The sequence below is a fragment of the Pelobates fuscus genome, chromosome 4 (genome assembly GCF_036172605.1).
Source record: "Pelobates fuscus isolate aPelFus1 chromosome 4, aPelFus1.pri, whole genome shotgun sequence".
NCBI classification, from domain to species: Eukaryota; Metazoa; Chordata; class Amphibia; order Anura; family Pelobatidae; genus Pelobates; species Pelobates fuscus.
Genome location: NC_086320.1, coordinates 221549876 through 221565102, shown reverse-complemented (window position 1 = coordinate 221565102; position 15227 = coordinate 221549876). Strand labels below are relative to the sequence as shown.

The 15227-nt window shown below is 41.2% G+C and overlaps 1 protein-coding gene across 2 annotated transcripts in view; it reads left to right on the top strand.

The window, feature by feature from the left end:
* Nucleotides 1–8268, top strand: part of AHRR (aryl hydrocarbon receptor repressor) — a 386440-nt gene extending 378172 nt beyond the window's left edge. For both annotated transcript variants that reach the window (XM_063451896.1, XM_063451895.1), the window contains exons 10-11: nt 4543–4678; nt 6891–8268. In XM_063451896.1, coding sequence (XP_063307966.1) covers nt 4543–4678; nt 6891–8013 — 1259 coding nt within the window. In that variant the 3' untranslated portion in view covers nt 8014–8268. The remainder of the gene's footprint in view (nt 1–4542; nt 4679–6890) is intronic.
* Nucleotides 8269–15227: the final 6959 nt, after the last annotated feature.

The following is a 15227-nucleotide window of genomic DNA, read 5'->3' as shown; positions in this document are numbered from 1 at the left end:
AGCGTTTGTCCTCCAGGCAGGCTCGTTGGTCGTTGTTTCTTACCCATTTCAATTACGTTCTGACTTACAGACCTGGGTCAAAGAATTCTAAAGCCGATGCGCTATCTCGCCAATATGAGCCTTATGCTTCAGTTGAACCACTTTTGTCCTCCATTGTACCCAAATGCAATATTATTGCTAATACCAGTCTCAAAATTCATTCTCCGCTACTTGACCAGATCTTGAAGTCACAACATCTAGCTCCCGAAAACACTCCTGAGGGAAGAAACTTTGTTCTTCCTGAACTTCAACTGGAGCTCTTACAATGTTTTCACGAAAGTAAAATAGCTGGTCACCCTGGTATTCGCAAGACATACTCTCTGATATCCAAGGATTTCTGGTGGCCTTCACTTCGAAAAGATATTGAGGAGTTCGTCGCAGCTTGTGAGACTTGTGCCAAGACTAAACTACCTCATGCATCTCCATGTGGCCTGTTACACCCCTTGGACATTCCTGAGAAACCTTGGTCCTGTTTGTCCATAGACTTTATCGTTGATTTGCCTGCTTCCAAGAGACAGACTGTTATTCTCACGGTGGTGGATAGATTTACTAAGATGGCCCATTTCGTGCCATTACCTAAACTTCCGACTTCTCCTGAATTGGCGGAGATTTTTGCGAGAGAGGTTTTTCGCCTACATGGGATTCCTTCGGAGATTGTTTCTGATAGAGGCTCTCAATTTGTCTCACGTTTCTGGAGATCCTTTTGTTCTCAAATGGGTATCAAATTGAACTTCTCCTCTGCCTATCACCCTCAGTCTAACGGAGCTGCTGAACGTACCAATCAAAAGATCGAACAGTATCTGCGTTGCTTTGTTTCCGAACACCAGGACGATTGGGTCGGTTTGATTCCTTGGGCGGAGTTCGCACACAATAACCTTGTTTGCGATTCAACTCGCTCTAGCCCTTTCTTCATGAACTATGGCTTTCATCCTTCGATTTTTCCTTCGGTTTCCTCTTCTCAGGGGATACCGTCGGTTGATGATCATGTCGCCAACCTGAAGAAATTATGGGATCAGACTCGGCAAATTCTGTTACATAGTTCCTCGTTGTTCAAGAAACACGCTGACAAGCATAGAAGAGCGGCTCCTGTTTTTGTTCCTGGGGATAGGGTATGGTTGAGTACTAAGAATATTCGCCTAAAAGTTCCATCTATGAAATTTGCTCCTCGCTACATAGGTCCTTACAGGGTCCTCACTCGTATCAATCCGGTTGCGTATCGCCTTGCTCTGCCACCTGCCTTACGCATTCCTAACTCTTTTCATGTCTCCTTGTTGAAACCTCTTATTTGCAACAAATTCTCCTCTAAGGCCTCCTCGCCTCGTCCTGTTCAGGTGGAGGGTCGGGAGGAGTACGAGGTCAGCTCCATCATTGATTCCAGAATTTCAAGGGGAAAATTGCAATATCTGGTCAACTGGAGGGGATATGGTCCTGAGGAGAGGAGTTGGGTACCTCAGGAGGACGTTCATGCTTCTCGCCTTCGCAGAGCATTTCACCTCCGCTTCCCATCTCGCCCCGGTTCCTTCCGCCCGGTGGGCGTATCTGAGAGGGGGGGTACTGTCAGGGTACCTGAGGCCTCTACCTCTAAGGGAGGTAGAGACTTGGTGGTTTGCCCGTCCAGGCGAGCTGTTTCCTTCGTTCCTCGCGGTTCATCCAGTCACTTAAACACCGGCCGCGAGGAATCCACGTCCTTTTCTAGCAGGACGCTCAATACGTGACGTCATGACGCTATCTCGAGCGACCTGTCACTCAAGTGTCCGATATCCAATCGGTACTTGTCAGAGGCGTGATTACCATCCGGAGCCAGGGTATTTAAGCTTACTTCTCGCTTCAGCTCATTGCCCTGTCGTGGTTCTAGCTTGTCTAGTCACTCAGTGCTCTGGTATTCTAGTTTGCTCTCTTTGGTTTTGACTCGGCTTGTTGTACTACCCTGCTTCTCTGTTATCCCTTGACCCGGCTTGTCTCTCGCTTATCTGTCTTCTCGTTCCCTCGACCTCGGCTTGTCTCTGACTATTCTCTATTACTCTCGGTACGTTAGTCCGGCCATTCTAAGGCCCGGTATACGTACCTTTCCACTCTTTGTACTCTGCGTGTTGGATCCCTGTCCCGATCCTGACAATATGTCAGAATCGAGTATTGGGTAAGGAGAGTGACAAGCACATTTTCGTATTTTATATTTAAATATATATATATATATGTTTTAAAATAAAACTTGGAAATCTTTTGAATATCTAAAAATAAGAAAAACACTGATTTGTTTTGGGAGCTGCAGCTACGGTAGTTGACATAAAGTCTCTCTTATTTTCTTTAGTAAATTATGTATGAATATTTGTATTCTATTTTACTTTGAGTAGTGTAAACCAAGACATATAAGGATAAATCAGACACCCAGCAGTAGGTTAAGTTGTGATCTACATATGGAAAATGTTGATGAGGTTTTCAACGCATTTAGGTATATACAATATTCCGTCAGTAATAAAATTGGAATGAAATACGGTACTACAACAATGCAATGGCATCAATCCCAATGCTTATGGCTAAGAAATAACCTTTGTTGGAAACAAACATACAACAAGGTATATACACACAAAAAAAATAATCAATATGCATTAGGTTTCCGGATGGTATGACCGAAGACACGCTATGTATGTAGACATTAGCAATCTAGGTATGATACTTCCTGTTAAGGCTATGATTCCCCATAGGAATTTGAGATCGATATAAACAAGTAAAAATGTTAGCTAGGGTCTAGTGTCTTGCACGGTTATTTTCACATTCAGATCTTAAACTATGTCTTACAATTTGTACATCTGTAGCACATCAACCTGTAGACACAGCTTGGAGAGTGTAATGTAAAATATATTTAGCGCTAAGGCTGATGGTTATTGTATTAGCACACTTTCTATTTATTTTATTTTTCTTGATTTTATAAAAATACGGACGAGGTTTGCAGCACTAGAGTTTTTGAATTGATCTCCCTGATGTATTCTGTGACAAACTCAGTAATTAAATCACATTTCATTGAGGTCAAATCACCTAAGAAGTTTAGTGAAAGGAATACTATAAACAAACTTAATGTTGACACACTGAGAGATTCTTTCCTTTCCGGTTCCTGTAATATGTTTATTTAATATATATCTTCCTACACTTGCCAAACCATAGCTAAATCATCCAAAAAGCCTTGAGGCAATTACGCTTTTTCCAGGTCTTCCTAAAACACACCAGATTATATCTCCGGAAGTAACAAATTTTTGAGCTTAGTCAAGTGAACATAACAATCATGCCGCTTTGTATTCGATTTACAGCACATTTTAGTAATATCTGTAATGACAATATTTGGACACTGTTACTTTGCAAGATGCATTTTTTTTTTTTTTAAGAAAACGTATAGGCTACTTTTTCAAGTGTAGAGAATGATCTTTGACAATGGGCGATGCTTAAGCAAAGAGGTCACACTTATTTACTGGAAAAAAACAATTGTGATGGGAGTCAATAGCAGGTTCTGCTCCTGCTATAGCGTTCAGTATTAACAAACATAGAAAAAAAGTTTTCTAATTTAATAATACTAAGTAAAGTTGTCTGAAAGACCAAAATTAAGGAAGGGCTTTTTGTAATTTTGTTATTTCAGCTTTTTACTAGATATCTCCCTAATCCTTGTGGGATTGCTATAAAAAGAAGCTATATACTAAACCAAAAGGAGCTATCTACTAAACAGCTACCTAATTTGGTACCCTTGAATATGGCAATCCCACAAGGGTACCAATTTAGGAAGTTACCTACTAAATACCTGCAAAACGCAGCCACAACACGTATCGGAATTTCATTTGTCTGAATGGAAATCCAAAACTAAAATGAAGTCAGAATTTCATTCCAAAACAAATGAACAAAGAGACAAAATTCAGTTCAGACAAAATGAAAATGTAGTCGTTGCCCATTAACATATAGCATATAGACAAAACTAAAAAAAAAATCTTGCTGTTTAGGGATACCTACAGAATTTGTGTACTTTTTTCATGTTCATTCTTTATAGAAATAGTATTTGTAATACATTGTGTGACGAAACTTATTTTTGTTGTGATATATTCCAAAAAAAAAAAAACTCCAAATAATGCATGACTCGGTGCAGTGTGCACACATACAGTAAGTACTGTTGCCTAAGTAGAATCGGAGAACTGTATTATATTGAAGCCATTTGAGCCTGCATATATACCTTATAGACAGAGCTTTCCCTCATTTCACCCCTTCTCTGGCTGCTTTCACTATGGTACACTACATGAACACTACACTACACTATGGTACACTACATGAACATAGTATGGTACACTACACTAACATTTTTTTTTCTATGATGTTAAGCAGTAGCACTACATTTTTGTATCTATGTATGTATGTATGTATCTATCTGTGTCTGTCTGTCTAGATAGAGTTCTACAAATATTCTCTATATGACATACAACAATACAAACATCAATTAAAAGTATATTCCTTTTATTTTGCTTTTCATAGTAATGAATACAGGTGATAATGGAATATCTTTGTTGAAAGTCCGAGCAAACGAAGACCAGTGGGTTTGGGCAAATGCACCCTTGTTGTACAGAAATGGATATTCGGATTATGTAGTGGTTCCAGCACAATCCCAAAGGTAAGAATGTAAATGACTTAATGCAAAACTCTGATTTCCATGGAATAGTCCTGCATAATACAGTATTCTACCCTTTATTCTCCCTTGTTGCTGAGATAGTCTGTGAGCATACCTTCTGCAAATCCACAAAAGATATACCTCAACAGTATATACAATGATATATATTTGTCCAATATTTGACAAATTTGACCTTATTCAGGTCACTTACCTGCAGTCTGGTGCTATAAACCGTGTCTTCATTAATTGATGCGTGCAGTAATATGATGTCATATTCTCACAAGTCTGCTTTCAAAAATCCTTGAATTAAACTAAATTGATCAATTAATGTCATATTACATCAAGTCTTTGCAACCCAGAGTTAGAAATTATGAAATCAATGTTATTGCACCAATATTCAGTTTTTCCAAATAACTGATTTTAAATGCTACATATGCTGGTGAAAACATTATTTTAAACTACTTAATTATCACAATGATCGATTATTGATGGGTTACTACGTTTAAAATGATGAAGAATCTTTTAAAAACAATCATGTTTTTGAAAAGCAACTAAACTAAGTTCTTATGTTAAATAAAAAGCTACATGGTGTTAAAATTCTTTAAAGTGAAATGTGATTTAAAGAATGCTCAAGTTCAGTAATTAAATGATATCAAATAGTTTGGGATTGTCAGGAAGTATTGATTTTCGTTTCGTTAGTGAAATGTCTGTGGCAGCCCATCAGAGTATCAGCATGAATGAGTCTTCGATTGAAATGACTGATAATATTGTTAGCTGGATGTGGTACCCATGACTACACAAGGATCACATCTTGCATTAACTGTATTTTTTATTTTTATTTTTTTTAAATAAAAAAAATATATGTTTTATTATTTATACAACTCCAACCTATTCCAAAGAACTCTCTTGAGTTTTACAGGAGAACTGTCACTTCTCTGGAATTTACACCATTGAATAAAACATTGAAAATTATCGCTTATGTTAACCTTTTTTACCATGAGGTGCTCTGGGTTCTTATAAAAAATAATATATCAAAGGGGCATTCCTGACGTTATGGTTCGAAAACCACCATTTAGGTGATTGACCGGCCTTACCTCGGGTTAGAAAGGTAACTTACTAACCTTTATCCAGCGCCTCATCTCTGGCCGCGCCCTGCATTCTTGGCTGACATCATCAGAAATTATGATCTCAGCCAATCAGAATGCTGAGGAAAGCATTGGATTGGATGAGATAGTCAATTCTGATGATCTTAGCCAAGGAGGTGGTGTGAAGGAGGAGCCAAATGTTGTACATCAGCATCTCCTCATAGCATCTCTAGAATCAATGCATCTCTATTGAGAAAGTTCAGAGTCTCCATGCACAGTGTGGAGACACTGAACGACCCAGGAAGCACCTCTAGTGGCAGTCTGAGGAGTGCCCACTAGAGGTGTTCTTAGGCTGTAATGTAAACATTTGCCTTTTCTCTAAAACTATACTATACTCTCCAGAATAACTACAATAAGCTGTAATTGTTCTGGTGACTATAGTGTCCCTTAAAAGATTTACCATATAACATCATAATTCAGATACAAGGAAAAGCCAGGGCAAACATTCCGAATGAAGAGGAGGAATAGAAACAATGTTTTATTTCTCCTCTTCAATTAATGTTTTAAACAGTTGCAATCAAAAAAAGTTGTATTTTTGGTTGAATTTGGGGAAACCACTTGAAGCATTTGTCGTGTTGAGATCTTTCAAATTGCTTTTGTTTTAATTGTTCATTGCAAACAGCTGAAAGTCTGTAAATTTCGACAATAAACCTTATTTTCAATGGCGTTTGAATAATTGTGATTACAACTGTATGTGCAAAGGACAGTGCTTATAACAGTGACCGACACAGAGTTAAAAATAAGTAAACATAATATTGGAAATTCTAGGAAGTGACTGATCAGCTTTAAGCATATTAAAATGGTGGCTCTTGTCTGTTAAGCGCCTGCTGCCATGTTCAGGATAAAAAAAAATGTTTTTACAAACATATGGCTACGTGTTGTTTTACATGTTTCATTTTTGTGGATTTTTTCCTGATCACAGTATCAGAATATTAATTGGCAGCTGTACTGTATGCTAAATAATAAAAAAAAAGTTATAGCTTAAATATTACATTGTCTTTAAAAATAAAAAAAAATTCAACATTTGTCATACGCTCATTGTTCTTTTCTGCTTCTCTTGTGTTTCTCAGGGAGGATGAGCAGCTGATTAAGAAACAAAATAACATGGGCATAATGAAGAGTGGCAGAGATGCACTTCAAGGTCACAGTACCTCCGAACCTGTGCTAAACATGAAACACCATCTTACTTGGGGGAAACAGGGGATGGAGGATCTAAAAGCCAAGCTTCACCCGACTAAGAATGAAACTTATTTACCTGAAGAAACCAGCATGTTTTCTAAGCACTTTTCTAATGTACAAAATAACTGCAACACCAACATTGGATGGGCAGTAAAAAACCCTACCAATTCCCGGTCAAGTCATCAGCCAGTTGGGACATTCTCAAACAGGACAAACAGGACTTATTACAGCTCAGACCAAATCCATTCTGGAACCGTTGTCAACGGGAGACCCAACCATGGTAGCTCAGAACATTTTCAATCATATGGCCAGCAGCAGCAGCATTCGGTGGACTCATACCTTTCAGATAACATCAAACTGGAAGGTTCCTTCATATCTCCAGATATTCTATATGATTCAGGGATGCCTTTAAATATACCCATAAAAATCGAAAATGATTCTGATTCTGAGGGCAGGCCTGAGATTTACTCAGAGACCAATGCCCCTAGCTGGTTTGGTGAGAACACTGCACTAAGAAAATCAATGCTGGACTTTCCTGAAGGGCTACATGTTAAGACTGAATCGGACCTCACAGAGCAAATTTCATGTCTGAAACCAAAGCACCATATCCACTCACCTCGCAGAGGACATTGCTTTATGCCGGCTACTAATATCAACCATATTAATGTAAATAGACCTTATAAAGGGATTTTCAACAAAGAGGCAGCCCAATTCTGCCCCCAGAAGTGTGCCTACTTAGAAAGTATGCTGAGCCTCCAAGGCGATTGCCTAAACAACCAGTTCTATGCAGCTGCGTCTATTGACGACAAAAGTCAAGGTGACAACTCCTACAAGCTACAGTGTGAGTTCAAAACTCACAGCCTTGTTCAGAATATCAAGCGTGAGCCTCTTGATTCTCCTCCCTGGGGTGAAGGTGATCAGGAAGGAGTACAAGCAATATACCAAAAAAACACTCTTATGAGTTTTCTGCCCAGCCAAATGCAGCGAAATGCTGAGTTTGCATTTATTCAATAACTTTTGCATTTTCTTTGTATTTGTATTCTAGATAAATGAAAAAAAATATATATTGCACTATTTCAACAAAAGGTCTTCTTTTATAAGTATAGCTTACACTGTGGTAAAAGTGTGATCAGCGCTTAAAAAGCCTTTCTGGCATAAGACAGGATTTTATAGGACTGATGTTTTGTTTTTTGTTTGTTTTGGAAAAAATGCAATGACTTTCTGTTTCAAGTGTTACCACTAATAATAAAAAGAAATGCTTTTGCTTCAGTTTTAAAAAAAGACTTTATTTTGTAAGATGTGCTCACATTTCCTTTGGGTATACATTGCAATCAAAAACAATTGTGTCTGGCATAGTTGGAATCATTCTTAAAAAGGAAATATATTTAATATCAACTTTTCATTGTGGTGGATAAATATATAAGAAAACTTCAACACAATTCGAGTCTTCTTATAATAAAATAAATTAAAAAATACCACACCAATTCTGAATGCAGCAGCCAACTTGCGGTTTTAAAAACCAAGGTAACAGGCTTGTATAAATGATGTGTGTGTATATGTAAAAATAAAATAAAAGCCTGTAAGCCTCTTCAAGATGGCTGCTCACCAGGTTCATTAAAATATTGCAGAAATGCTACTGACAGAAAAAAAGGTTAGCATTATTTATCATAATTAGATATTAACCAGCATAGTTCTAAAATGGGGGCAGTAACATTGTGCTGATTGCTAGAGTTCTATATATTGCTAAGAATTTGCCATTTCTGTTTGGCTAAAAGTGAATCCATAAATGGTGTTGACAGTGCCCCTTTAAGTAGTTACCATACTTTTTCTGTTGCTTGTCAAGTGATACTTGCATATGAAAAGCCTAGTGTGTATATCGAACAATACTATGCGGAGGGTTGTTTACTAAACATCTATGTAGGCTAAAATGGCAGATTTGGAGAAATTCTCCAACATGAATATAGACACAGGTTGGCTATTTTAACTAATATTTTACAATTGGATTTTCGGTTTTAGCATTTGATATTTAACTGCTTCATTGAAAGTGACTCGTGTTAACGCTTTGTGATAAACCATAAGCAATGTTGACACAATAAAATCCCACCTTTCTAATACTTTCCAATACTCCTTTTACCTGTATTGTACAGGGGCATAGCCAAAGTCAAATCTCAGCAGGAGTATTGGAGGTTTATTTAACTGCAATGCAAAAAATATCACTCATTTGGAGAGCACTATATTGTGTGTTTTTAATAGTGTGGAGTTGTGGAATGTACTATTCATTGTGTGTGTAACTTTGTTCCACAGCAATGAACCTCAGACACTGTACATTGCTCTATCACAGAACCCCATAACAAAAATAAATTAAAAAAAAAAGGCCCCACAGTATTGTGTCATGTATCACATTTATTTTTGTAGAGCTCTGTGATACATTCAAACCAACTGCACACTACTTTGAATTAGATTTGTTTCCCTCACAATGTCACTTGCACCATCCAAATCTGTCGCATCACTTGTCCTGATACCGGTTCATCCACATTTCAGGTATCCATCTTTTCCTTTCTCTAGCGTACTTATTTCTGTCTCTATTTACTTATTTTGGTTTTACATTCCTAAAGCTTTTCCTTTCAAGCCCTGTATCTCCCCAGTTTATCCCTCAGTCTCCATTTTATATATATATATATATATTTTGTAATTTACCCCATATTCCATTGCATTTCATGTTTCATTTTGTATGTCATTTCTTTCCACCTTGCATTTCATGATTTCATACGCAATGCTATTTATGTTTTTTTTTCCAGTCTATTATACACCATCAGTCTGTGTGTGAATGTGTAAAGTGTCTGTTTGTGGGAATGTTGGGTGTGCTTGTATTGCTTGCCTGTATGTATGTGTTTGTGTGTGTGTGAATGCTGTGATCGATATATTTTGGAGAGTGCATAAATGTTAATGCAGAGTGTTGTGTGTTTATATGTAAGGGGTCTGTATGTTTGGAGTGTGAGTGTGAGTGTGAATGCAGGAATATTAAAGAGACATAATTGTCACCAAACAACTTTAGCTTCATGAAGCAGTTTTGTATATTTGTGTGTATCTACACACAAATATACAAAACTGCTTCATGAAGCTAAAGTTGCCTCTGCAGTCTCACTGCTCAATTCAGTGCCAATTCAGGAGTTCAATCAATTTTATTTCTGTCTGTGCAGCCCTAGCCACACCTGGCTGTGACTGACACCACTTAAATAAAAAATAAAAAAAGGTTTCATTTTTAATCAAATGTTAACTTACTTTAGCAGTTTCTATCTCCTGCTCTGTAAATTGTAATCACACACAGGAGGCTCCTGCAAGGTCTAGCAAGCGAAAAACAAATAAGGAGATAAAATATTCTAAATTAAACCGAATCTGCCATAAAGCAAGTGTAAACATTAGGTTTCTCTTTACAGGAAGTGTTGGAGGAAGGCTGTTCAAGTTACTTGCAGGGAGGTTAGACTAGGGCTGCATAAACTAAGTAATTTAACTCTTATATGGCAGAGAATTGAGCAGTGAGGCTTCAGTGGCATGATATATACACCAAAACTGCTTCATTAAGCTAAAGTTGTTTTGGGGACTATAGTGTCCATTTAATGTATAGGAAAACTGTGTGTGTGTATTTAAAGGGACACTACAGGCATCCAGACCACGTCAGCTCATTGAAGTGGTCTGGGTGCAATGCCCCATGTCCCTTAACCCTACAGTGGTAATTATTATGATCCACATTATCCACATTATTAAGTCCACCTCTAGTGGCTGTCCAGACAGCTAGAGGGACTTCCAGGTGGTTAGTGGATCAAAAAGTCACCTAAATGACACTGGACGTCCTCCCGCGTCAATCGAATCCCTATAGGAAACATTGAAACAATGCTTTCCTATAGGGAATCCTGATGCGAGCGTGGCACTTGCCACACATGTGCATTAGGTCTCCCTCCCTCCCCCCCCAGCTGACGTTGGACGGAGCCTGACCCAGTGCCAAGGAACATCGGCATGAGATTCGGATAAGTGACTGAACGGGTGTTAAACCCTTCAGCGGCGCAGGGAGGGGAGTGTGAGGGAGGGATGCACTGTAGGAACCTATAGTGTCAGGAAAACAGCTTTGATGTCCTGGCACTATAAATTCCTTTAGGTGGTTCACTCGTGTGCATGACTATGAGTATTGGATGTTGATTAAAACCTGCTACCCAATCTTTACAATTACCACAAACAAGAACTTACAGAATAACTACCAAATAATCAGACACTATCAGCCCATACAGCAAGGGGTCTGCGCCTGTTGATGTAACAATTTCTCATTTTCTATTACTTAATGGAGTAAGAAGGTGATCTATAACTCCTGTGATGTGTCCAGCTGGCAGAACATTCGCCCTAATCCACTTTAACTTCTTTAATTCTTCTTTAATTTTAGCTGTACCTGGTAGTTGGAGTGAAAGGATCTTTGTCAATTTCTTAAGATGTTGTATTTTCTGACCTTTCCAAGCACTGGCTAAAAGAACAGCTGCAGGAAGTTTTTCTTCAGAGAGTTCAAAGTACGGCTTAATTGCAGTTTATGTCGTACGCATAGAAGTTCAATCCAATGCTGGGAGATGTGCCATTTAGTGTATAAACACAGCTACCCAACACTGTGCTCCTTGCTGCCAGCAATGGCTTTGATGGAGATAGGACACAGAGCTGCAGCTGCCATACATGCTTTCTCTTCCTCACTGTGGACCTCTCTGGAAGAGCTTCTGTGCTAAAGACATGAGAGGAATGCGGGAAATAAAAGGCAGGTACCCTACTTGCCCTGGCTACTCCTGAATCCTCCTCTGGTATTGTGTCTATGAAAATGGACCATATAAGTTATGTTATATGTAATTTTATAACATGGCAGGAGGCTTCCTATTTTGCATTAACTCTCTTTACTAAACTCCATAGCAGTAAAGAAAAACGTAAAGAGTAACAATAAATCAATGAGCAGCATAGTGTATATAAGGGTCATGCTGCCTGTACACTTCCTCTTTCTTTACTGCTCCATCGCAGACAGGTCAGACTTTTGGCTCCCCCAGAGCCTTATACCTTTATTGTACTAGTCTGTTATTTAATTGGATTCTGTCCACTGTTATATGTCTATATATATTTACTGTAGTATATATATTTGCTGTAGTATTATTTATTTCCTTTTCCTTTGGGCAGTGGGCTTTGCCTGGGCCTTTATAGGGGTTTCCTTCCCCTTCTTCATCCCCTGACCGGCCCTGGGACTCTCATCTCACTTACTAGTGGCTTCCCCCAGCTCCCCCTCCTGCCCTGGTACCTTAGAGCCCCTTCTGGGCACCCTCTCTAGCGTCCGCGACCGTTCGCGGCACCGAACGTGCTGGCCTTTTTCACCCGCGACCGGGCTAAATTTAGTCCCCGGCTTGCGGCCTACACGCGCAGCGGGCATTTTGGATCGCGGATCTCACGAGATCCATGCGGCCATCTTGTTTTACCACGTGTGTGCCTGAAAACGGACAGTTTTCCCTCCTATACCCTGTTGGATAGCTGTACTTACCTCCCTCAGTGTGCAGATCCTTCTCACACCCTATAGTATTCTACTATACTTACCAGCACCTGCTCTTATTGAAGGCTTCTTCAGTTCCTGTGGATATAATTCTGCCATACCTTGGTATTGCTGTGCTTCTGTACCTGCTACATCACCAGAAGATTCCTGCATTCATTTGGCTGGGTCAGTCAGGTCAGTGCTGCTGCCTGTATATTTTGTGACCTGCACTTAAGGGTTCCAACCCTGTGCAACCGGGGTGAACCCCCATTATAAGTACCTAAGTACTGCGCTGCTTATTGGGAGACTTGCTTTTGCAGTTCTCTCTAACTGGGTGAGCCCCAGTTTTTACTAATGTCACCAACTATACCCTGCTGGGGTTTTAACTGGAAGGAGTTGTCATCCACCATAACCACTACATCAACTGACCCTAAGCCTTACGCCATATACCTAAGACCTGGGTGCCATTACTATAGTGCCTATCAGTGACGTGTTTCACAAGCCTACCCTATACCATGGAAGACTTCCAGAATACCCCTGTGGACTTCCAGGCTATGATTAATGCAACTGTCGCTGCTTCTGTGGAGAAGGCACTTTCCAAAGTGCGAGCTACGGCTCCTGATTTACCCAAATCTTCTCGCAGACGCCAACGCCACGAGTCAGACTCTGATGTCTCGGACTACCAAATGCCACGGGAGAGGCGAAGACACTACACCCAAACCAACCAAGGGTAAGGCGCCTGCCAAACATAAAAAGTCCTCCAAATTCAGTACCCTGGCCCCACGTCAGGATCACTCTTCCGACGAAGACCAAGAACTGTCACACTCCATGTCAGTTCTAGACGAGTGGCAAGCAGACCTATCCGACTCGGACTATGACACTTGGGGTTCGGACGAGAAGTCTATCTCCGCCTTCATGCGTGAGACCCTCCTGGGTGTGGCCCAGACAGAGAGGGCGAGGATCCTGCGGACGCAGATCCCCCACTTGACTCAGACACCATAATAGACCCTTTGGGTCAGGCTATGTTCGACCCTCGCAACATACGCCACCCCAGATCAGGAGACTGGTCACCACCGGAGCACCTCTCCAGGTTCATGCACCTGTGGCTCCGCAAACCTCTAGACAAAGAGGTACGCAGTTGACTTAGGTTGGAATGCCCACGTCCTTCCCTTCCGGACAAGGTGGCTCAAACCACTGAGTTTGCTAAGGTCATGACGACCTTCATGATGCGGAGCGGACGAGACCCTCACAGAGGGGTGGAAAAAGGACTGTGGGGAGCTCAAAACAATCTGCTGGATTCCGTTGGCCCCCTTTCCCGCATCATGTACTTGGCGGACGACGCCTATGCCAAGGCCGATTCGTTTTCTGCCGACAATATCAGGGAATGGGCACATGACATTCGTGAGTGGGCACAACGATGCTTTGGTTTCATTGGAAACACAAATGTTACGCTCTCTTCTGAGAGACGAAAAGCAGCGCTATACCGTATTAATGGTAAATTGTCAGAGCTTGGCACAAAGGAGATTGGGCCCCAGGCACAAGGGAAACTGTTTGGCGAACCGTTCCTCAAAGAACTCAACAAACACGTAAATGTGTTTACTTCACTTAATAAAGCGCAGTCCTCTATGCGCCGAGTCTTCAGAGGCAACCCCATGAGAGGGGTTTTTGGAAGGGCTGGCCGGCAACGGGGCCGTGCCTCCAGCCGGTTCTGGCCTTCAGGCCCCCGCACCCAGCCGACACCGTTCTACCCTACCAGGGATTACAGGCAACCACCCACCTACTCCAGAGGCTCGGACAGAGGCCGTGGACGTTCCCGATTTGCTACAGGTAGGAAATCTTATTCCTCCTCTCTTACCATGCACCCACACTTTCCCTTTCTTTCCAGAACTGGGCAGCCCTGTCATCAGACATGTGGATTCTGCAAACAGTACAGGGCTACATCATAGACCTGGTGGGAACTCCTGTTCAGGCGCACCCCCCGCGCCCCATTTATCTGTCATCTCACGACCACGATCTCGTCAATATGGAACTGCGCGAACTGCGGGACAAGGGAGCCATCCAGCCGGCCCACGGCTTTGGAGGTTTTTTTCAGCAATATCTTTCTGGTCCGCAAAAAGACAGGCAAATTCCGCCCTGTCATCAACCTGCGCGACCTCAACGCATACGTGGTGTACCGCCACTTCAAGATGGAGGGCATCCATCTTCTACGAGATCTCCTGCGGACCAACGATTGGTTTACCAGGCTCGACCTAAAGGATGCATATCTGTCTGTCCCAGTACATCCAGATTGCCGACCTCTTCTTCGATTCCTTTGGCACGGCCGTCCTTGGCAATTCACCTGCCTCCCTTTCGGGCTCAGCTCGGCCCCATGGTGTTTCACCAAACTCCTGAAACCAGTGGTAGCCCACCTGCGGTCCAGGGGCATCCGGTGCATCATTTACTTGGACGACATCCTTCTCTTCTGCTCCGAGAAGTTCAGGCTACGTCAACACACTCGTCTCGCAGTGACACTGCTGGAATCCCTGGGTTTCGTGGTGAACCACCAGAAGTCGGAATTGATTCCCTCTCAGATGATACAACTCCTGGACTTCGAGATCGACTCCACATCATGCACTCTGAGACTGCCATCCTTCAAGATCTCGTCTATTCGCAAGGAAATCCGCAGAGTACTTTGTTGCGACTCCATCCC